Source organism: Bactrocera dorsalis, chromosome 3 (assembly GCF_023373825.1).
Source record: "Bactrocera dorsalis isolate Fly_Bdor chromosome 3, ASM2337382v1, whole genome shotgun sequence".
In the NCBI taxonomy this organism is placed as follows: domain Eukaryota; kingdom Metazoa; phylum Arthropoda; class Insecta; order Diptera; family Tephritidae; genus Bactrocera; species Bactrocera dorsalis.
In genome coordinates, this window is record NC_064305.1 from 83,280,174 (window position 1) to 83,305,213 (window position 25,040).

The following is a 25,040-nucleotide window of genomic DNA, read 5'->3' on the forward strand; positions in this document are numbered from 1 at the left end:
TAAACAATCAAAATCAAGTTCTAGTATGGAGGCATTTTTATGGATTAATGTCTTTTGCAACGATATTATTTCGGAACAAATTGTTCAGATGGGAACACTATAACATATATCTGATCGATTATATTCAATCTCTGGTATAAAAACTTTTTTGATTTTAAACGGATATTGTTGCTTTGATGTAGCTTTCATGTAACCCAAGTTAGCCGGGTAGCCAGGGATTAGCAGTTAGCGATTAAAGGACGTACACATCCGCCAAAACACAGTACTTCGGCAAGTAATAGGAAACTTTTTTAAGCTTTCAGGGCATCACTTACATAATGAGGCCTGCATGATCCCTATTATAGAATATAGCGAACTTCTCTCCGATGAATATGTGCTGAGATGATTTCCCCTTAATCACCAACTCAACCAACTGTTCAGACACTAAGAGAGGCTACTAGTTATTTCATAAATTGAAGACCTGAAAGTTAAAGCTCTAATTATCGCAGATGAACTGCTCAAGCTGCCGAATGAAATAATAACCTTAACACAACTACAGATGCATACCATACCCGATAAAACTCATTACTCCAGTTTGATCTGAAAATCTCTACTATATCCTGGATATTAATTAGTTTTGACAGTTCAGCGGATACTGCAATATGTTAATTGATATACTTTATTTACACTACTATTAATTATAGATCGCTTAACAGAAGGCGCCAACAACAATACCAAGCTAACACAGGACCTTCAAGCACTTCAAGAGAAAATCTGGACTCTATCTTGAAATATTTCCAAATTTACCATTTTACATACATACATACTAAACACCGGATCTACACAAATACATACACATTACATGATTATATACACGAGCAAAGACAAATTTGTGACACATTTTCCTCCACCGTTCAGCTGGCGCTAGCTCTCCTGTTGCCTGTTGTTAATGTTGGTGTCATCATTGTCGCTGCGCTGCTGTTACAGGTCAGCGGCCATAATGGCAACACCAACAACACCCAAAAAAACAGCAACGCCTGCGCTGGCCATGCCTTTGAGTACGCAATCGACTGCGGTCGGCAACTTTTTATTGTCGTCTCGTTTCTTTTGGTTAATTCGTTGTTTTCGGCTTTTTGATAAAGCTGGCAAACGTATGCGTTGTAATTGTTGTAGTTGTTGCGACCACTCTTGCAGCTGAATTTCCTGTTGCTGTTGTTGTAAATGCTGTATCTGTAACTGTTGCGGGCGCTGGTGCTGGTGCTGTCGCTGTCGCTGCTGCCAAAACTCTTGCTACAACTTCTCCCTTTCTTGTATCTTTTGATTGTATTGGTATTTCCATTCCATTTGGCGGCGTATTTGGTGCGCTTCTATCTACTATCTGCCGGACGTCGTCTTCAGCCAATATTTCAGTTAACTTGACGATTTCAATTCAGTCCAAGTTGGCATTTTCACCGGTACAGTTTTGTATAGCTCGCGCGCATGCGCTGACAAAATCGTTGCGTTTCGTGCGTTATTTGTTGGGATTAACTAATGATTTTGTTCGCATTAACTTAAAAAGAAAAGGATAAAACTGCAAATTTTTTATAGTGCGCGCGTTAGTTATTAAACAAATTCACAAAGAATTTTTGTCCACTCAATAACGAGGTGAATCTTTTTTATTAATTTTTACACATACATAAAACAATTTAAACAGAAAATAATGATGTTACTGAAGGAATTTTAACAAAAAAGATATTTGAAAATTGTAATGTGACTTGTGACAGTGTTGAAAAATAATACAAAATTAACTGAGTTCAAAAAAAAAGAAACAATAATAAATAAAATAAATGAAATTTAATCCAAAAATATTTCTGGGTTTACACGCTGTGAGCATTTTATGATTATGGAGAGTTTTAAAAACTAATAACATAATAAATATAATACTTGTGTTAACAGTTAAGGCGTGTGATGAATATAAGCTTCACAGAAAGATAGTGTTTAATTAAGGCAAATCTGGCCATAAGATCCTAGGACCTACTACTGAAACAGATTTTACTATATAAAAAAATTGTACATAATTTCCAATGGAGGTAATTTTAAGGACACGCGATTTTCTACTAACGTATTCTGAACCCAAATCACTTTGAACGTCTGTGACACAAGCAATAGTCTAGTAGAAAATACTGAAAAATTCATCGATGAAATGTATGCTTCCCTATATTCCATTAAATCGTACTTTTTCATGAATGTAAATTGGCCATGACGCGCATATTAAGAATATCCTTAATATTTCAAATATTTTCCATACACTTCTTTAAAATTTTGAAAAAAAAGATATTAACGTTTTAATTTTAAGGCAATTAAAATTGTGGGTTTCTCAATTTATTAATTTTGTTCTGAATTTAATTTTTTTAAACGGCTTCTTTCTATTATTTATCATCCTTAAACAATTTTTTTATTCCCCGAAAAAGTGTGCGATTTTGATAAAAAAATAATTTTGCGCCAATATATAGGCAACGATTCTTTTAAACGGTTACTTTTTAGTATTTATCACCCTTCAACTATTTGCTTATTATTCTGAAAATAGGTGTGAGACTTTAATAAATAATTATAATGCGCCAATATGTAGGCAACGATTTTTTTATGGTCGTGAGTAATGGAAAGAAGTGTGTATATGCGCGAGCGTTTTGAAGACAAGGAAAATAGTTTAATTTATAAGTATACTTTAATTAAAAATTTGTACTTTTTCCCTTTACTCGCGGTCAATTATGGTATTTTTCTTACTTTAAAAAGCAAAATTATTCTGAGAATTAAAAAAAAATCATTATTAGTTCTAGTTGTAAGCAACAAGTACCTTTCCGAAGAAAAGAGTGCTAATATTTAATATTTGATGTTTCATTCTGACGTCGAACTAAGTTTACTGTAAGCATCGTATACACAAAGGCAACGTCTTTAATGCGGTACAATTTGTTAAATCATAAACATCATTCTGACACTTAACAAATATTAAGCAATTTTTTGCTCATTCCATACTTTGTCAGGCATGTCTTTGTTATAAGATTTATTGTTCGGAGACTATTTTGGTACACAAAGTGTTGTTAAGTGCACTTCAAATTGTAAAATATCAGATTCCACAAACCATTTTTGGCGTGAAAAGAACTTTAAGTGCCAACAGTGAATCCGACCGGAATTCCCACCGAAAACTAGTTCAACTACTTTTTCAATTCTAATTTTATATCAATCCGAGTTCTTCACTTGAATGCCATTTAATGGTTTGTGGGTTATAAATTCAGCAAATTTAAAAGCATAAATTTGCTCACAATTTAAATATGAATAGTGAGCTGCGTTATATTTTGCATACGAAACGCTTTATTTATAAGCGCCTATCATTTCTACCACTGAATCAGCGTGATGTGCCAATAACTGTGTTCAATTGATTTAAACAATGCCAAAGCATTTGTGAATCATATATTGTTGGCATATGTATTGTTCTTCCGACAACTGAGAAGATTTTGACGGGAAATGACTAACTGTTTCCAGCAGTAATTAGCTATGCCTATATTCTTCCGACAACTGAGAAGATTTTGACGGGAAATGACTAACTGTTTCCAGCAGTAATTAGCCATGGTTAGATTTGCCTATTCAACACCATGGATTATTGATTAACGTTGCAAATTGCGTTGAGTAAATGCAATGTCATGTCTAAGGCTTAGTTATGTTTGAAAAAACTAAAGAATTTGAATAGGAGTGTAGTGAAAACTAATTTGTATCTAATAAATGTTTTTTGTTAAGAGGGTTCTGTGTCATAAGGTATCAATTACTTTTGAAGTAGAACTTTAAAGTATTGCCTTTTCTGTCTGCGAAAGTCTTTCGTCAGAAATTTTAAAACTTAGGGTTTATTCGTGCTGAGGACATAAAGGCGAGCCCAAAGAGTGACAAACAGCTGTAAGGATTTATAAGGATGATTACTTTCAGATTACATGTAATTACAAGTTCTTTGATTACTTCATGATTACCTGCAATTACATTTATTTACGACTTTTGTCATAACTTTTTGATTACATTTAATTGCGAGTTCTCTGATTACTTTATGATTACATGATTTTAATTAAATGTATTTATGAATATTGTCATTACTTTCTGATTACATGTAATTACCATTTTATTGATATCTTTCTGATACATGTAATTAAGAATTTTGTGATTACTTTCTGATTACATGTATTTATGAGCTCTGTGATTACTTTTTGATTACATGTATCTACAAATTTTGTCATTAATTTGTAATTACGTGTAATTACGAATTTTTTGATTACTTTCTAATTACATGCAATAAAGATTTCTAGTATTTAATATAATAAATGCTAATTTTATAATTGTTAGTAATTACTGATTTTTCTGATATGCTTGGCTATTTCAAATTGTAATTAAAATAGCATTACAAATTTTAGTATTGCAATTATCATAATAACATCTATTTAACAATTTAAATTAAAACAAAAATGTTTACAATTTCTGTAATCTCAATTATTAAAATTAAATATTAGCTAATTAAAAATAATGTAATATTGAAATTAATTGTTATTGTAATAAAAAAATGTAATGATTACAATTACTGTAAGAGTAATCATAAAAAATATATATAGTAGTTGGAATTAAAAATAATAATAGTAAGAATATGAATGATTGTAATCATTAACTGTAACTGTTAGAGTAATTTTAAAGTGTAAAGTCCTCACACAGGATACCACAATTAATTAGAACTCATAATTAAGTACCCTACAGATATGCCCTTAAAACTGATGATGAGTTCTACTATTTTTACAAAACTTTAATATCAAAAATCATTACTAAATCCTAGTGTTTAGTAACTCAAAAATTCAGTATCGGGTTACATTGTCTACCAATAAGCTTTTTATTGGATGTGATAATGCGACTGCAGTTAAATAAGAAAATAAATATTTGACACTTTTAATTTTTATTTAAAATAAATTATTATGCACCCAACAATTCTTTAACATACGCTTTATATTTTGTAAAAGTATATCGGCGGTCCATATAACTTCCTGACGTTCACTTCGCCAGCATTAAAGATACCTTTTTATATTAGAATGAATTATGATGGTTTAATACAGTAAACCACGATTTTATAACGCATTAAAAACAACAGCGCAAGCCAACTAGAAATATTATAGTAAATACCCATGCGGATATGTATGTACGTACGCAGAAATCTATTTACTTATATTTCTAAAATATTATTTGAAGAAGATACATTTCAAAGATTACTATAACAATGGTTAATAGCGTTGCCTAAGGCGATGACGACAGCAATTACTTGTGTCTATGCCGTTGCCAATCACTGTCTACTACCGATTGGCTTCAAGAGCTGAGCAGTTCAATTCGAAATTGAAATAGTTGAAAAAAATCGTGTGGCGAACTTGGCAATGACCTTCAAAATGACAGACGAACGCTTGAACAGCAGGCAGTGAACTAAATGAATTATTACAATTTTCAATAAAAATAAATAACAAATAGGCAACTGGTTGGATGAAGATACAATCTTATTACGCTGGTTTGATAAATAAAAACTTTCCACGAATTTCATAAGCCTTACGTTGTAGGTTCTTTTATTATGCTATTTTCTGTTGCTTCATTTATTATAATTTTAGTTAAAGTAACTATAAACTGATTTAATTACATAGTGCCATGAATATTCAACTACTGCACACCATACTAATGTTCATAGAATTTCACTTACAATTAACTGCAAGTATTGTATTTACTTGGAAGGACAACTTGCACCTTATAATACAAATTATAGTAATCAATTATATATTGTGTGGTTTACTGTTAAATATCTAAAATAATAGATAAACTCCTACACACATTCTTCTAGTCTTTTGCTGCACGCAGTTGTAGGCCAACGCATTCGAAACTTCTCAATTTCAAAGCAAAGTTGCGGCAAGTTGTCTTTAACTGCCCTTTGCACTATATATTTTTTATGGTCGGCGCAATGTTTGCCCGTCATACAGTACTTAATAGATTACCATGCTATTGTATGACTATCATTGTAATATATATTACTGCTGATCAATCATTACCCTCAATGAGATCACATCTAACAATTGTTTGCTGCAGGTTGGTGGGTTTATGTGTAAGCGCTTGTTATTTCATACACATAGGTTTAAAAGCACTTTGAAATAAGAGGAGGTCAGCAGGAATGATTAGGAAAATATTTTTTATTACTAAAATGTTTTAATATTTAGAATAAACTATATTAAGGCGTTGTATCTACTAGAAAATTACCTCAAATTCAAACACAAAAAAAAATATTTTCACAGATGAACATAGCTATTAATCGATAGACTACTAAAACTTTTGAATTTTGACAAAATGCGGACTTTCCTGAAACAAAAATTATATTATTTATCACTCTTAAACCTTTTTTTTATTATTCTCGAAATAGGTGTGAGACTTTGATACAAATTAATAATGCGCCAATATGTAGGCAACGAATTTCCGTAGAGATGAGTTAGTGTATAAAAAAATTATTGATTAAAAGTCGAAATATCACAAATCTTATTATTTTAAATACTACCTCACAAATATATCAAAGAAAGTCGTGTGGAAAACAGTTTCGTTAAAAACGCGTTTAAAATTTTGGCAGCCGATTGCACTTAGTTAAAGAACTCATACAAATGCACGAATATCTCTGAAAATATTTACTGGATCAACTTAAAATTTTCGGAGCATAGTATCAAATATATGCAAATTTTTTAAAAGAAAAAATAATTTTGATATGCTGAAAAAAATTTCTATATCGTTAGAATATTTCCGAACCTCACAGACGCTCATCGGCTCATTGCTCATTAGTTATGTAATTATTACACTTACCTTCAGCTTCGATTATTCCGCTTTGCTATTGAAATACTTCTTACATACTTGTATATCAAATTCCAAACGCCTTACATACTACTACAATCAAATTATAATTACTTTAGCTCATTATTTCAACTCGGTTACATTTATCTCCGCTAAGAGGGTACAATTTTGTACGCGTGCCAAGCCTTTGTAAACTGTTGTTATACTATCAGTTACACTCAGTTGATTACCAAGGAAGTATTTAAGATCATTAGAAAACGTTTAAATTTGCATTAGCTGCAACAACTTTTACTATGTGTATACATATATATGGTAATAGCTATATATATTAATAGAAAAAAAATAGTTTTTTGAATCATATATTTTGGTTGTCTGGGAAATACCCTGAGGCATGAGATTTAATGCCACAAATGACTTTATTTGCTGTCGCGACAATGCTTTGAAATAATGTGATTGTATATTAATATGTTTACATTCAACTTTTTCAGATTTCGATAGTGGTGAAATAGTGTTTTAACGTTCTCTTGTTTACATTTTTTTTAACTATACTTTAACAAGTCGAAAAAGCTCACTTCTTTCAAAAAAAAAAAATCAAAAGAGCGGGGAAAAATATGAGGTTTTTTGTTATCCCTATTGGTCTACTTTTGTAGCGTCCGTCTTGAAAAATTCGTTATTAATATGTGAATGATTTATAATCGTAATATATCAATATATTTTGTAAGGAAAATAGTCAACTAAAACGTCTGTCCGTTGAACTTAAAACTAAGATAATTCTTGGATATATTCAATAGTGTCAAGGACTATGGATAAATAAAAATAAACTATTTTTCTAAAAAAAAAGATTTCTCTAGGAAGTCAAGGATTAGGACATTATATTATATTAAACAGCTGATTATTAATTTAGACGTCCTACTACCTCAATATCTGAGATATCGGTCTGAAACCTTGCAAGCATTCTGTTCTCCACAAAAAGCTGCTCATCTGTCGAAATCGTCGATATCGGATCACTTTAGCATATAGCTGCCATACAAACTGAACAATCAAAATCAAGTATTTGCTTGGAAAACGCTTTTCTTTGACAAGACAACTTCACTAAATTTGGCCTAGACAACTGACAACTGTGCAACACTATAATCTCCGAACTAATCGTAATGTTTTTTCTTGTTTCTTTTTGCTTTTATTTCGGTTTGAAATATTTCTTCAAAGTCCTTTGTCGATTTTGAGAGTGCTTTCGGTCAATACTTAGGAGTATTTAAGTGTCAGAATGAAGAAACATTTTTAGCTGTTCAAGTAGAAAAATTTATGACTAACCGAATTATAGTAGTGACTAGCTGGTTGAATTAATCTGGAGTCTACTGCAAACTCTTCAAGCTACTCTCTTCATATCTTGTCCTGCCTCTATTTTCTGTTTTGAAGTTTTCTAAAGGTTCGTTGCTAAGATATCTGATTCGATGAAGGAACACATAACCTCAAAAATGCACATTTCCGACTTTAAGATATATAAGAGGTAATATGTACAGTGCATTTTTGATTATTATAACACTTTTAAGTATGAAAAAATTGAATTGTCTAGCTTTCCTCGCTCTTTTATTCTATATTTTGTTATAAGGTGCTTTAAATTTGAAATAAATTACTGAAATTATTTAAAATTAAATATTTCTTATGTTCAAGTGATCAAGCTTCTTATCAGCATCAATACGTGAACTCAAAGTTAAACAACTTTTCTTCCTATATAAAATATTAGATTGATCGAAAAAGCCTTCAAAGTGTTGCAGATCTTTTGTTTTTATATAACATATCTTCGCATTGTTCAACAGAAAAAAATTATGCAGAAACAAGTTGCACTTCAATTGCACGAAGATATTGTTAATAAATACACAAAATACTTGTCATGAGAAAGAAACACAACAAACAATTAAACAAGAAACCAAACGCCCACTTGAACGCCCCTAAAAAGGCGGAAACAAAAGAAGAATTTGCCAAACCGAGCGTAACAAGCAGCGATTTTCGCAAATTAAGATAAAAAAATATTAAAAATTATTTGAAATATAAAATATAAAATTGGCGAATATTCCATTCAAATATGAATTATGTTTAATTGTTGGAGCCCGACCAATTGAAGCAACTAAGTAGCTACTTCAGCAATTAAAATGTATACTTGATTGGCAGCCGTGCAAAAGCGCACGCACAGTGACCACTTTAGATAAATTACTTTTGTTTGGCTTGTCTTTTGTTTTCTTTGTGTTTTAAAGAACGTCACATGATTTCGTATACTTTGTTGTTGCATTGTGCTGAGGCCTACACATATTGTTAAATGCCACTGAATTGTAAAGAGATATGTAAATTAAAGCATAATTTGCTAATTTAATTCAAAAAGTTAATTATATGCTTGTTTTTAAATTTGGATATTTTTAGCATATTTTTCAAATTAAGACGACCGCGACATGATCGATTTTTCCTCGCACCTCTGAGGTCAATGCTGTAATTATGCGCACAAATATGGGTAAACTAAAAATTGCTGCATAATTTGCTTCTACTCCTTCACACATTTTTGTGTTTTTTTTTTGGTATGAAATTTTTGAAAACAAGCGCATACGCAGCGGTCTGAAATCATCACTTTAACTAATGCCTTTCAACCGGCCTGAGTTTTGGCAGTGAAACACGCGCACTTTGGCAGGCAATTAAAAGACTTAAGACACGAACTCGATTTGACAATTATTTACTCTGCCAAAAGCTATGTGTGCTTTATGCTTGTGTGGCGCCGCATTTGACATCTGGTATTTTTTGCGTGGTTGTTTATAAATTAAATAGTAGTAGTGTTTATTTGTTTTGCTTGTATATGGTGTTTTACTTTAATTGGAGCGAAATAGCTGAAGAGTGCATATTATGCTTTGTTATGAGCTCCAGAAATAATTGTGCATTTAGGGCGATATTTAAATGTTGTTTGACTTTAATGCATATTTTATGTACACTTAAGAGCTAATGACCATTTACGGGTTAGTTTTCAATTAGTTTGCAATTTATCACTTTGAGCGCAATGCTTGAAGTTAATAAAATTTTCAAGTAACAAAAAGCAGATGCTTTAGCTATTAAAACTGTTTTATGCAGCTAAAACCAGACCTGAAAGCATATGTGGTCAACAGAATTCATATCAACACATATTTCACATATTTGTTGACGCGGCTGATATCATTTCTAGCTGAAGGTTTGACTACGGAGACGTTTCAACCTCAGTCTTGCTTGAACGCCTGCTAATTGACTCCAAAGTATCTGCAGACGAAGGTTAAATGCCCTGGGATCCATGTTTACAAATAGGGATCACATCTCCTTACTAGCATCTAGCAGTATATTGGAATTTATTAATATGATGAAGCTACGTGTGCCTTTGTGATTTAGGAGAGATTACAATAGACCTAAGGTCGCGGTGCAATCCTCGTCTATTTATCTTATCTTTTATCTGCTTGTATATTTCCTTCTTACTTTCGTCGATACATTTTGACATACAAGTTGTACAAAATTTTCGACCTTGGCTCACTCACTCCTACTGGGCACTGATCATTAAGAACTCCTACGATTGCAGCAGGATGAATCTTACTGAGAATAGTTTAGTGGATTTCCTGCATTCGCTAAATAGGGAGCTCGTAGTAGTACAGAAGTTTTCCGCTGATTAACGTCTGCTAAGCTCATATAAAACCAGAGGTGTAGCGCGGAAACACAAAAGACCCCCTCTTGGGTGTTAATCGACTTTGCAGTTTCAAACGATTGCACTATGCCCAGGCGATAATAAAGTTGCTTGATGCTATGGATAGTGAGGTCGGACACTTTTTAATTAAATTAGCGTATAGTGAGCGAACTAAAAGCTGGTATTGCCGCTCCGCCGTCGGAATGAATGCTCACCTCTCTAAAAAGGCTGCATTTCGGAGCAATACTACATCTACTTCAAACCAAATGACAACCACTTCTGCTTGGAAAATATATCTAGTACAAAAAAACCACTCTCCATATTTTGGCTTCCTAAACACCTACGTGCTTCATAAGCAGTCATTCTAGCTACTTACCTACCTATCGGTAGTTAACCAATGCCTGAAAGTCGAATTTACTTTTCTTTAATAAAAATGACACTAGTTTACAGTCATTTTGCGAATGTGATGTTAGAAGAAATTTTGGGATTTTTTGAGTAGTTCTGTTGTAGTCAAGAATAAACCCATTTATACACCACCACCATTTACAAAAATATCTAAAATAGCTGAACAGACCGCTTGGCACATCCGTCGCCAATTTTTCCTTCAGATTTAAATTCTTTCGAAAAATATTAAATTATTAAGCCTATCATTAAAAAGAGTAAAAAATTATTAAATATATCTTATACTCTTAGCCTATAAGGCATTATTCTTAGGCATAACTTCCACATCACTCACTTACTTGATGAATCATAACAAATAAAAATATCATAACTAATTTTAATATAATAACAATTAAAGCGTTTTAATAACCAAATTAATAATAATTCTCTGCATTCTCAGCAAACTCTTCAATAGAATACAATTCAACAATAAAATTAATAACACAAGTTGCGAAAACGAGTTTGTGTCTTAAGTCTTTCACACAATGAATCAGAAGTATTTTAAAAGAAAATTATATTTATTATATTACCACTTCTTATTTGTTATATTATTAGCAACCTTAGCAGAGAAAACAAACTTGCTTAGAACTACTCATTTAGCCCCAAGTTTTTAGGTTTTTTTATGAGGTATTACAATTTTTTGAAGCCTTTTGAAGAAAAAAAAATACTAAATGTTACAACGCCTTACATAAGTCTTCTTCTTTATTGGCGTCTTACATAAGTATGTGCAATTAATATATGTACACGTGTCTCTTCAGTAAAAATCCACAAAATCCGCGTATGTGATTAATTGTTGACATCTCTATAAATGGCGGCACAAATATATCTTTATCTACGTACAGTAAACTCTACAATTAACAATTCAGCGCCCACGTGTCACTGACCAAGTTTTGCATACACTATATATATTTATATATATAATTATATAAACAAATATGTATGTCAGTGTAAAGGAATGTTTTGCTAGCTAACCATTAATCATTTGACCTGCTATAAAGTGCCAAACAGTTGCTAAAGCAAACAAAAGCTATGTACATATGTAATACTTAATTCTAATTGGCGACAATAGCGTCAGCAAGCGCTGAGGGCATTGTGCCATAGGCATTTGTATAATTTTCATATTGAAGGCACTCAACTGCTTAATTGAAACAGTTAGGGGTAAATAATTTAAATAGTGAGGCAATGTCTTAATCTAACTGTGGAATTTGTCTATTTCTGGTATGTTAAATTGAAGTAGATTTATTAACAAGAAGAATTTAAAAAAAAAAATAATTTTTTTGTAAAGAAGTGAAGAGTCAGAGCTGATTCACCATGAATTCTTCGCTGTTATTTGCAATGATTACAGTAAGCCTTTAAGCTTGTGCCACTAATTAGTAATTAAAGCCGTTCAACTAATAATAGTTTTAATTATTTTTTTTTTGACTAATTGAATATATCATTTATTTAAGTTTTAATTAACATAATTACAAATTTGTTGAAAAATCAAAACTGTATGTCTATTGAAGACTTATTAATATAAATTATCGAAATTTTATATAATAAGTAATATGTTTTTATTATATTTATATTAATAGGTCTCCAGTGGACTTAATTTTTGATTTTTCATTATATTAATTAGCTGTGTTAAGCGTAAAGCTAGTAATAAATCAAATTCTTTTTGAAGAACGCTCTTTATTTACCGTATACATATGTACGTATAAATTAAAAAAAAAAAAACATAATTTTATGAAGAGGTGGTAATCGGTAATGTATATCGTTATTATCTTTTTACTACATTTTTAAAAATTTCTATATTATATTATATTATTATACATTTATTAGAATCGAGGACAATACATCGATAAGGGTGCATGCGGAAACGATTATATAAAGTATCTTCTAAGGTTTTTGATATAAATTTTGTGTTAAAGATCTTGAGAACGTGTTGCATACGGAAGCAATTTAAAGCCCAAATTATATAAAATTCCCATAATGTTTATTGATTTCTAATACAATGGGACTACTTTGCATGATTTTGTGCTTTAAATGCCAAATAAAAGTTGTTATTATTATAGTCCTTGGCCGGATAAAAATCCGGGTCCGTTCCGGTTACGTAGACCCAACTGTCGTGGGAACGATGGCATATAAAATTCTCTGTTGGCGGTTTTGCATTCATGGACGATATCTCCAACACGTTCCTTTACTAACTTCAGAGTGTCAACTATCTCGATCAACGCAATTTTATAGTCATCGAAAATATATATGGTTTTTGACATTTTCATACTTAACAGCCTCTTTCGGATATCCTTTAGGTGCACAATTGGGCTGGCACAGAGATCGAACCACACTTTTATATCAGCAGCAGTTTATTTTTCACCTCACCAAAAAAATTATTTCACGAAATTTTATAACAAAACACTCAATTTGTTTTATACAATACAGAAAAGAGTTTCCGTAGAGTCTTCATATATCAATATCTAACAGTTCAAACTTTACCAGAAGTAACACGTCCTTAATAATGGTGCTCCATTCGCTAGATTACTATTATAGTTTCGACGACTCGTTCCTAAAAGTACAACTCGTCACCCATTCTATTCTTTATTCACCCAAACATTTACGAAAATGTGGTGGGTCAATTCATAAGGGATTTTGAGATCTTCTGCTGTCAATACCCTTTACAATAACAACCATCTCCCTGAAGTCACACGAGACATTTCAATCACTGTTTCTTTGACTTTTGCGATGATATCGTCATTAACAGAAGTGGTTGAGGCAATTTTTCGACAGCCTTCACTAAATGCTTTGTTAAAATATTGTTTTCGTGATAAGATATATGCCTCAAAATATTTCTGGAACAATAGCCGTGATTCCATTGGAAACACAAATTTCCGAAGTTATTTCGATTGTATATGGTAATAAATAAATTTTATAAAAATATGTATGTATATACCAATATGGCTAAATAGACTAGTCCGGACCAAATTTGATCAGATGGTACTATATATGTATATCAAAGAATCTCTGAAGTAATTTCCATTTGCTAGAAAATATGTATCTACATTTGATGAAAATATATGTTAATATGGTTAAATGGACTAGTACGGGTCATATTTGATCAGATGGTATATATCAGTCGCTGAAATAAATTCGGAAGTGATTTTGATTTTATATGATAATGACACAATTTGATTAAATTATGTGGCAATATGGCTAAATGGACTAGTCCGGGTCAAATTTAATCAGATGGCATATATCAGTCGCAAAAAAAATTTCTGAAGTTATTTCGATTGTATATGGTAATAAATAAATTTGATTAAAATATATGCGAATATGGCTAAATAGACTAGTCCGGGTCAAATTTGATCAGATGGTACATATCAGTCGCTTAAAGAATCTCTGAAGTAATTTTGGATTTTATATGAAAATGACAAAATTTGATTAAATTATGTGGCAATATGGCTAAATGGACTAGTCCGGGTCAAATTTGATCAGATAGTATATACAAAGAATCTGTGAAGTAATTTGGTTTTTATATGATAATAACTAAATTTGATGAAAATATATACCCACATGGCTAAATGGACGAGTCCGGGTCAAATTTGATCAGATGGTATATATCAGTCGCTTAAAGAATCTCTGAAGTAATTTTGGATTTTATTAGATAATAACTAAATTTGATTAAATGGTGTGCCAACGTGGTTTGGAATAAATAGGGATAATTGTGTAATAAAACCAAAAAGTCTTTATTGGAGATAATTTGGCAATATTTTTTATATATCGATCTTAAAATATTATAATTTTCAAATTTTGAAAATGTTGCTTAATTTTGAGCCGAATTTCAGCTAGATATTATTAAGATTACTAATATAATAACATAAAATTACTTCATTGTTAGTTGAGAGTCTTTATAAAGCTATCCTTCATGTATTTTACAAATCCAAACTCTTTTATTCTCCTTCTTTGATTCTATAACACAGTATAGAGTAATTAATAAGAAACTAAAACCCAAATCAACAGCGATTATACTCTACCTCTGTTGCCTTACAAGTAGAAGCCCTTACTATTTTACTATTACATTCCCTCCTTCCAACCGATTCGCAAATTAATTCATGCGTTAAATTAATTGTCAGCGAATATTTATGTTAATTATGAGCAAATTATTAGGTGATTCATTGAGCAATGCATTGTCATACAACCGAAAGCGAAGCGAATTTGGTAAGCGTATTAAATAACAACAAACAAGTTAGCACACCGTCGCCATTTCTTTGTGTCTTTCTTTCATCAGATGTTTGCTGTTGTTGTGGCCGGCAATTTTGGGGAGATAATAAAAACATCTCTTTCCTAAGCAACATCAAGGTGTGGTGGGGAAAAGGGCGCGCGGCATTAATATTAATTCGGTTATGCGTTCGATGTGTGTTGATTAAGGCGATGATGATGAGGCAAACTCTTAGGCGCTGACACACTAACACGCATACAGACATATATACACACCACCATACAGGGTCGTCAATGCAAGCTTGCTCTAGCATATGTGTGTGTTTGTGTGCGATCTTTCGTGTTGATTCATTCGATAATTTACATATCTATTTGGAGAAAAGTTGTTTCGAGCATGTTGCCAGTTTTTGTTTACCTTTCTACCTGCATGCGTACCGCTTGTAGGTCGCTGGAACTGTTGCATGATTAGGTAATAGATTGCATGTTGCGATGTCGTTGCGGATGCGCGCTTGTAATAAATAATGTTTTAATTTTTTCTCAGATTTTTTTCTTTCTTTCTTTTTTAAACCCCGATTTGTGTAACGGCTAGTGGAACTAATCAATAAAACGGATTTCGTAGCAAATGAGCTTACACATGTTTTTACATACATATATACTCGTAGTACGTATTAGGTATTTAATACAAATCTCTTTATTGCAGAATAGCCAGCGTGTTGCCGATTCGAGCAGAGTTAGAGCGCGCAGTAGTCCGTGCGTTACAGCAAAAATGCGGACACCGAAAATGTTTGGTAAATCTAGTGAAACTTTTATAGCAATATATGTACATATGTGTTAAGAAAATGTTTGTAAATTTTTCTCTGTATGTGTGTTGTAGGTCTGCCATTAGGTTTGCTACTATTGACGCTAGTAAGCGCCACTAGTGCGCAGGGCACATTTGAAGATGCGGAGACCTCCAATGATTACACGAGGTAACTTTGTGAATTGTCTTGCAAACAATATGAAAAATGAGAATAATTTTATTTTTGTTTTATATAATTTTTTTGTTTTTGAATTTTGTCAACTTTTCAGTGCCATCACACACCAGCAATTTGATCTACGTCACACAATACCTGGCGAACCTGAAGTCGATTATCCCATTTACAGCGAAGTGCCAAAAACGAGCTTTGAATGTACTGGAAAACACGAGGGTGAGTCTAATAGTTAAAAATTGCTTAGAGAAAAAATTTTGTTCTTCAAAATTTAGTATTCCTTAAAAGATTTCCTTCTGTAAGTCTCATATAATTATAAGTTAGAATACCCTTTAGAACTTGATTTTGATCGGTCAGTTTGTATGGCAGCTTTATACTATAGCGATCCGATTTTTCCGATCGCATCATTGTCTGTCGAGAAGATATATCGTAAAACGAAAAATTTACATGCAAGCTTTTGATTATAATCTTTCAGTTTGTATACTTTAATGGTCCAATAACGATGGTACCAACAAATGAGCAGCTTCTCGAGGGGAAAAGAACTTGTGCAAAGTTTCAAATCGATATCTCAAAGGCTGAGGGACAAAAGCACATGGTTAAATAGACTTCCCTCCATTCCTCTGCTTGTTGACTTGTTTGCATGTCAAGCTCAGAAACTCATGTCTCATTGGCATTTAAAATGCTCTCCATGAATTTTGGATCGGAATTCGCATGAACGAATTGAACAAGAACGCGTTTCATACTCAAAATATCTCCCAAAATCTTTCGAACGGACTCGCGAGAGATATCGAGCTCTCTTGCCATCTCTCTAAGACTTACCTAACGATTTTCACTTCACTTTGTTATCAATTGAAGAGCTCGAAGATCGTCCAGAACGTGGCATATCTTTAAAGATTTCTCGACCATTTATGAAGGCTTTGTACCACTCGCAGGCTTGTGTTTTTGATAGAACTGATTCACCGAAAGCCTTTTCCAGCATTCGCATCGCCAGCATTACGCATACGAAAATAATTTCGTCTGTTAGTGGAATACTGCTTTGGACGGCTTTGAAATGGCGCCCACCAGAGGGTCTTCGAATAAAAATAAAAATACAAATGAATATATGAAGATAATTTTGAACCAGATAGCTTAATTCAACTTATTCAGATCTGGTCACCAGTGTCCTTTTCTGTTGCCAGACCTCGACAAAAGGTCCGCTGCAAAAGAAATTTGATAACAATGAAGGGTAATCTCAGATCTATTTTAAAGTTCAAGTCAAACTGCGCCGCAAAAATATTATCGAAAAGTCGGAGAATCAGTGTATGGCACTCGATGGGAGAATCATATTTCTTATACGTCTGAAAGATTGATTTTATTAAGATAAATAAACTTAGCGATTATTGTGTGCCATACCCACTGTTATAGTATAGAGAGCTCTCCTTATATTTATTAGAATAAAAAAACTATTCCAATAATGTAATTCAAACACTACTACAGGTTATTACGCAGACATGGAGACGCGCTGTCAGGCCTTCCGCATATGTGCACACACTGCACGCGGCACACAAGGCTTCGGCTTCCTCTGTCCTAATGGCACACTATTCAGTCAGAAGAATTTCGTCTGTGATTGGTATCGCAATGTGAACTGCGCCGAATCGGAACAATACTACAGCAAAAACAGTGCGAATCGCATAGGCAGCAGCTCGGATATGATGGAAAGGGTACGCCAAATGATGGAATATCCAATGAAGACGATATCAGCCGCATTGCAAAGTAAGCAAGCATCGCATCATACACTCAAAAAACAATTGGAGCTCTCTGAGAGTGGCGTAGCTGCTGGTGATAGCGCCGATGTGGAGCCACAATCCAGTCGTGATAGCAGTCAACGCGCCTATTTGAATCGCAAGTCGGCCGTAACGCGTGCCCAAGTCGAATCTGTATCGAAGACTCACGTCGCTACCCAGCAAACACAGGTCGAGGACACAGTCACACAGCAACGTAAAAGATTACAGCAACAGAGACAACAACAGCGTACCGAAACGAAGACACAAAGTAGTAATACACAGCAAAAAACAACGAAAAGCAACGACGAAGATGTATATGTGAATAGTTTGGGTGAATTATCCTCCGACCCAGGTGTTAATTTCGAACACGACAGCGCACGCATTATAGCTGAGTCGCCCAGCCGCACTTACAATTACGCAAAGAAAAGCAATTTTGCCGAAAAGGTGAATATCGGCTTGAATAGCCTCGCTGAAACGACTGCGCCTGAAGTGTTTGCACCCGATTATGTCAAGCATTTGCGCACAGCCGATGAAGATGCAATTTTGGCAGCAAACATAAATAATTTGCTTGAAGTAGTCTCTGAAGATTTGGATACGAGTGTCTCTGGTTATCAAGTGCCAGCGCCGCAAAGGAATAAGACTTCGTTCAGGTTCCTAAGTCGTGGTTTCTCATCGCAAAGTGATCGTTCCAAGCGCCCACCCTATGAGTATGCCAAGCCCAAGCAGACGGCAAGTACGATACGATTTACGGTGAGTGAAATTTTGAATGGCTAATAATTAGAAAATTTAAGTCAAGAGTTTCAGACTGTTCCGGAATAAAATAAGATCTGATCAAATTTGAACCGGACTGCGAAAAATCACTCTTATGTGTTCTAATACACTCATTATCGTCTTTTTGTGTCAATACAATTTTCAATCCACTTGTTATAAGCCTCGGCAGGGATGACCTACAGTGCCTTCACTGATTTTTGGGTGTTTTCGGTTTCGGTCCATTTTTTTAGCGCCATGTGCCGCTGAGTTGTTGGACAGTTTCGACGTCGTATTCATAAACCCACATCACGTCACCAGTAGTAACGCGGTCTATGAATGCAGGGTCCTCAGCTATAATGTCAAACAACTCTTTTGTGACCTCTACTCGTATTAATTTTTGCAGAAACTTCCGGGCTTTTGATAAGACACAATAACTCATACCCAAATCTTTAAAAGAAAATGGTTGAATTGATCCACAAGATATGCCGAGATCCTCTGGTACCTCTTTGATGCTAATACGACGATTTTAAAGCACTATTTTCTAAGCCCCTTCATTGATAAAGCCGACTTCCCAAATCGTTCTTTGTTTTTTTCCATAAAGTTACTAAAGTTACAACGCAACTAATTAAGCGAGACAATTTTTTGAATTCAGTGAATTCTATGAAATTTTTTTTTATCGATACTCCGTTAAAAGAACCCAGTCCGGGTCAAATTTGATCACTACGCAACTACCCAAGCGAGACTAATTTTTCGAATTGAGCGAATTCTAAGCATTTTTTATCGATACTCAAATAAAATGGACCAGTCCGGGTCAAATCTGATCACTACGCAACTACTCCATCGAAACTATTTTTAGAATTCAGCGAATTATAGGAAGTTTTTTGATCAATATTCAGTTAAAATTATTTAGTCCGGTTCAATTTTGATCACTACGCAACTATTCAAGCGAGACAATTTTCTGGATTCAACGAATTCTATGAAATTTGTTTTTATCGATATTTAATTAAAATGACTCAGTCCGGGTCAAATCTGATGACTACGCAACTACCTAAGCGAGACAAATTTTTCGAGTTCTGTGAATTCTATGAAACTTTTTTTTTTATCGATACTCGGTTAAAAGAGCCCAGTCCGGGTCAAATTTGATCACTACGCAACTACCCAAGCGAGACTGACTATTAATTTTATTTTAGTTGAGTATTCTTTTGTGACTTATCGATATTCAGTTAAAATGACTTAGTCCGGGTCAAATTTGATCACTACGCAACTACTCAAGCGAGTCTAATTTTTCGAATTCTATGAAACTTTTTTTATCGATACTCGGTTAAAAGAGCCCAGTCCGGGTCAAATTTGATCACTACGCAACTACCCAAACGAGACTGACTATTCATTTTATTTTAGTTGAGTATTCTTTTGTGACTCGTTAACAATAAACCATGCCATACAAACACTATTATCATATTTTTAAATATTCTTCCAAAATCTCACTATATTTCACCTCTATATCTATGTATACACATTTATCCAGATTCTTTTTTCTATACACTATGTCATATATTTCCATCTTTCTCTCTCTTTCTATCTTCTACACTATCAATTATGTAACATATTCGCACTTTGCTTTGCATCATCATCATCACTCTACACATGCCACAATTACACTATGTCATTGGGTGCAACCCAACCCAACACAAAACACACTTAACGGAATTATGAATTGTGGGATTTGAAGCCTAACGAGCTGCCCATTGACGACACTTACAAAGATACCAAGGAATCGATCAAACAAAAACCAAATACGCACGTAGATAACGGTGCTACTTTCGATAGCTCCGAGGAAACCATGAAGTTTATTATCATGACGACCACGCCCACACCGATCCAGCCAGCCGAAATAGTTAAGGACACTACTGCGGAGGTCGCTGCAAAAGTGGTGGCTAATATAATTGAAACTGGCGCGGGATTCAGAGGCGTGCAAGAGTATGAAACAACGGAAGGTCCCGCAGCCACTGAGGTGTCTACGAATGTCAATTCCGACCGCTATTATTTGAATAACGTAGGCACCATGCCACAAAATTTGGATTACAACTTCCTCACTCCCCCGGCGCCAGAGTCCGAAGTTGACACTGAGACTTCAACAGCTGACGAACCGACGCTGTACGAGTTTAACGATTTCGACGGTGGCAGCAGTCCAGCACAGGAAAATACTGATGTGAATGCGACGGAAGCGCTCAGCGACTTGGCACAAACCGAGACAACCACAGTGAGCTCAACATCCACGCTGACGCAAGATACTAGCGGCGCGGCAGATGTGTATGCAAATATTGTGCAGAAACTGCTTTTCCCAGCGCAGGAAGAAGCAACAACGGCCAGTAGCACAACAACAGCCAGCAGCGTAACAACAACGCCAGCTAAAGCGCAAATGGAGACCTCAACTTATGCGCCGATAGTGGATGAAGAGCAACTCGATGCAGAGCATCAAGCGACCAAACTATTGCTGGCTGGTGTCAAATTGACAAAACACAACAACAACGAAATCGATGAGAGCGCACAGAAAGCGAGGGGCTCATATAGCGCTATATTGGATCCAACTTATGGCGAAGGTGGCGCGCTCTTCATTCATGTGGACGACGACGACAATGTAGCCGACAGCACAACCACGACTACTACAACGACAACAACAACCACCGCGCAACCGGAAACGAGCACAAGTGTAATAGCAAGTCTGAGCGAAGGCGGCAGTTTCCAGGAGCGCATACGGAATTATCGGCGCTTCGCTTCACAGCAACGCGGAAACGGCAAACCATCAATCAATGTGAGGCGCAATCAGCTGCCAGTCAACGGGAAGCTAACAACTACAACAACTAAAGTGCCCAGCAGCAGTAGCACCACAACAACACGCAGTTATTTGAAGCGCGTCGCCGCAAGCCGTTTGCGTTTGTCGCGCCTGTCAGCGGCCAATAATCGCCTTACCACCGCAACACCAAGCACCACAGCCGATGTGGCCACTGTTGAATATACCAATACCAACAACGATAGTGTTCAGTCATCGCAAACAAGCAGGAAAATCGCTGTACGCAATATAGACAAGGAATTGGGCAGCATTGGCGGCGGCAAACGTTATGATGCGCGCGGAAATTCCTTTGACAAAGACAGCGCTGGCAAGCGCGGCACCACCAGCAGTCCAGCGGTGGTAGACGAGAGCAGCACCAGCAGCACATCGCCAAGTTGGGAGAGTGTACGCAATAATTTGCGACGCTTTCAAGTGAGCCACAAGCCAACCACCGTGTCAACCACCGCTTCAACTACAACTATTAGCCCGCGCCGCGCGGCACTGAAGGCGACGCGCAACAACGCGGTGCGCGCGCGTAACCGTTTCTCCAATTTCAAAACGCAAACAAGCGCTGCGACAACGACGACTACTGTCACAACAACAACAACACCTACGACGACCACGACTGCCGCACCAACAACGGCGCAAACAACGCCTATTGCGCCCACCGCTTACGCACTCAGTCCTACACCAAATCTCGATCACATACTAAAATCCATCACATCTTCTGTTTCCTATTCAACTTCCACTTCAACTAAAGATCAAGCACCTTTGCGCATTGCTGAACCACAAGCAAGCACTTTCGGCGTGGCGGCGAATATTGATGCACCGCCAGCTTACCAAATATACGACTTGGCTTCCCTTTCTGCCTCTACTTCTGCTTCTACACCTCCATCTGCTTACGAATTTCCCACCATTTCAAGCACTCCTTCCTCTCCCATAACTATCGACACACATGCCGATGACTCGGCAACATTTCTCGATTTCGATAAGTTAACACGCGCCATTGTTGATGATTCCGTCTTACAGAATTTCCGCACTCAACAGCAGTCTAGCCGACCGCCCACTGTCTATCAGACAGCACCAGTTACCGTCGCGCGCTCGCTGTCAACGAACAGTAATGCTCGTGCTGTGGGCAACTCTGTGCCACTGAGCTATAATAAGCTGACGCCGCAAGGTGAGTTCGCTTAGCGTGTGTCTGCGCACTCTTAAGCAACAGTTTATTGTATATTGCCAATGCACACATATATACACACACACATGCTCTAATGCACACACCTACATACACACATATAACACACAATAGCGCAAACTGATATGTGACAAGATTGAAACAAACGCCTTCCAACTCACTTCCTCTTTGCAGCTCCTGCTCAGCTAACGCCTCCACAGCGCCCACCACAATTGCCACAGATTGTCCAACAGCACACACCCCCCACCTCTCCTGCACCGCGCATCATTATTGCGCGCGCAGAAGGTCAACGCATAGCACCGAATTCAGTGTCATCGATTTTATCGGCGCTGGCGACGCAGCCGCCACCCAAGACCACGCCGCTTGCGCCGTATGTGCCGCTGGACGACTTCCTTACGAAGAAGTTCGGTCAAACCGCACCGGGCGACACGAATACAAGTGTTGCAACGAAGCAGGCAATAAGCTTTAATAATCTGCAACAACAACAATACAAGTCAGCGCAAAGTCCGCAACAAAATTATTATCAAAAAGCGCTCGCCACAACAACAACACAACAAATTCAACCGCTCTACAATCGCGCCGCCACGCAGGATATACAATTACAAAAGCAAAAGCAGCAACAAGCGGCACAAGCAGCACAACAACAACAGCAGCAATTCAATCAGCAATTCCAGCAGCAGCAACAACAACAATTATTACAACAACAGCAGCAACTGCAACAACTGAAATTTCAGCAGCAACAACAACAGCAATATCAGCAACAGCAGCAGAAAATACAACAACAACAGTTGCAGCAACAACAGCTAAAACAGCAGCAACAATATGCGCAACAACAACTTAATGAGCAGCAATATTTCCAGAAATTCGCTAAGCCAGCAATTACACAACAACAACAACAGTCACAACAACCTGTGTGGCAACAAAAGCAGCAGCAACAACAAATATTTTCGCAGCAATCGGCGCTGCAACTGAAGCAAAATCAGCAATACTCGCAACAAAAACAAACACAACAACAACAATTAACAGCAACAAAAAATCAATACAATTATCCACAACAACAGCAACAACAAACTATTCGACTATCGTCAACCCAACAACAACAAGCGCAACAACAGCGTCCGCAGCAAACCACACAGAACTTCTTCACTAACTTCCAGCAACAACCACAACAACAACAGTTTACACAATTTCCACCCTTCACCAGTTCAGCTGGTGCCACTCAATCACAACAGCTGTCATTCGACGAGCTCAGCAATAGCATCGTGCCACCCGAACATGACAAACATCTGAACATACAATTGCCCGCGCTCACCGCCGGTCTTATACCGGCGCCCACAGCAACAACATTCACAGCGCAACGTCGCATGGACGTCGTAGACACTGCTGAAAGTGAAAACTCGAGTATTTTCCACGAGCCGGGCAGCAGCAGCGCCTATAACGGCGTGAGTTCGTATGATGTGCCGCTAAGCAGCATCGGGCGCCTGCCGAACGACATAACGCATCTGCTGAGGCGATTGCGCAAGGTCAAATAAAATTGCCCATCTACCTCCACCGCCGCCGCTGTTGCCATAGCAGGAATTAGTAGCTAGAGAGAAAGTGATGCAGCCTATGCTCGGTATATGTGTGTAGTAGTTAGTTAGTTTACTCAGTTAAGTATCGATTTGTGCCTCACAACTACTTTATTTCTATGAGTTTCCTGAAATTTTCGATAACTTAATCTTTTTTACTTTCACCTAAATTATTAATTTTCTATATTTTTATATTATTGACTATCATTTTTTTAGTTCAATTGAAAGTAGGTGCAAAAACCCATTACTGCCATTACATTTAAGTTACTCTATTATTTTATAAGTGCATTCGATTTCAAACGATCGATCGGATCGAATGATTATAGTTCTATTATTTATTTTTATTGAAATAAACGAATTAGTAAAACTTAAAAGGAGAAATGCTTACAGATTATTTGGAGAATATAGCAGGTATCTAGAGTAAGTACACATTTTACGTTGCTTGCACAAAAGACTTAAGCAACGAACTTGGTTGTGGCGTTTGTGGGGAATTGCAGATAGTTGTGGCGAAAATCCATATCAGTCAAATTTTATTTTAAGAAATTTTTTAAGGGTGACTTTGAGCCATGAAATGTTCAGCATCTGATCCCCATTCATAGCATACTCGTATATACCCTTCTCGAGATCCTTAATCATAATTTTTCTGTAAGCGGTCGGTCTCATTTGATACCTCAACGTACTTCTACTAAAAAACGTTTCTCATGGAATGCATAATCAGTTATAAGTTCAATTATGACTTAAAGACCTTGTTATCTATGAAGAACGTAGTTAGGACATAACAAATATTAAGAGAGAAGAAAAATAAAGAC

The 25,040-nt window shown here is 35.7% G+C and overlaps 1 protein-coding gene across 1 annotated transcript; it reads left to right on the plus strand.

Annotated features, from left to right (window-relative positions):
* Nucleotides 1-630: 630 nt before the first annotated feature.
* Nucleotides 631-24,574, plus strand: LOC105226274 (mucin-5AC). The gene is made up of 7 exons (XM_049453126.1): nucleotides 631-1,623; nucleotides 15,861-15,948; nucleotides 16,035-16,128; nucleotides 16,229-16,347; nucleotides 17,605-18,641; nucleotides 20,371-22,648; nucleotides 22,838-24,574. Exons 2-7 carry the CDS (start codon nucleotides 15,927-15,929, stop codon nucleotides 24,193-24,195), a joined length of 4,908 nt encoding a protein of 1,635 aa, XP_049309083.1. The 5' UTR covers nucleotides 631-1,623; nucleotides 15,861-15,926; the 3' UTR covers nucleotides 24,196-24,574.
* Nucleotides 24,575-25,040: the final 466 nt, after the last annotated feature.

Excerpts from the sequence above, each read along its gene's own strand:
- LOC105226274 (XM_049453126.1), top strand. The coding sequence starts at position 15,927 with ATGCGGACACCGAAAATGTTTG. Across the intron at positions 16,129-16,228 it reads ACCTCCAATGATTACACGAG|TGCCATCACACACCAGCAAT; the intron begins GTAACTTTGTGA and ends TCAACTTTTCAG. Across the intron at positions 22,649-22,837 it reads TAATAAGCTGACGCCGCAAG|CTCCTGCTCAGCTAACGCCT; the intron begins GTGAGTTCGCTT and ends TCCTCTTTGCAG.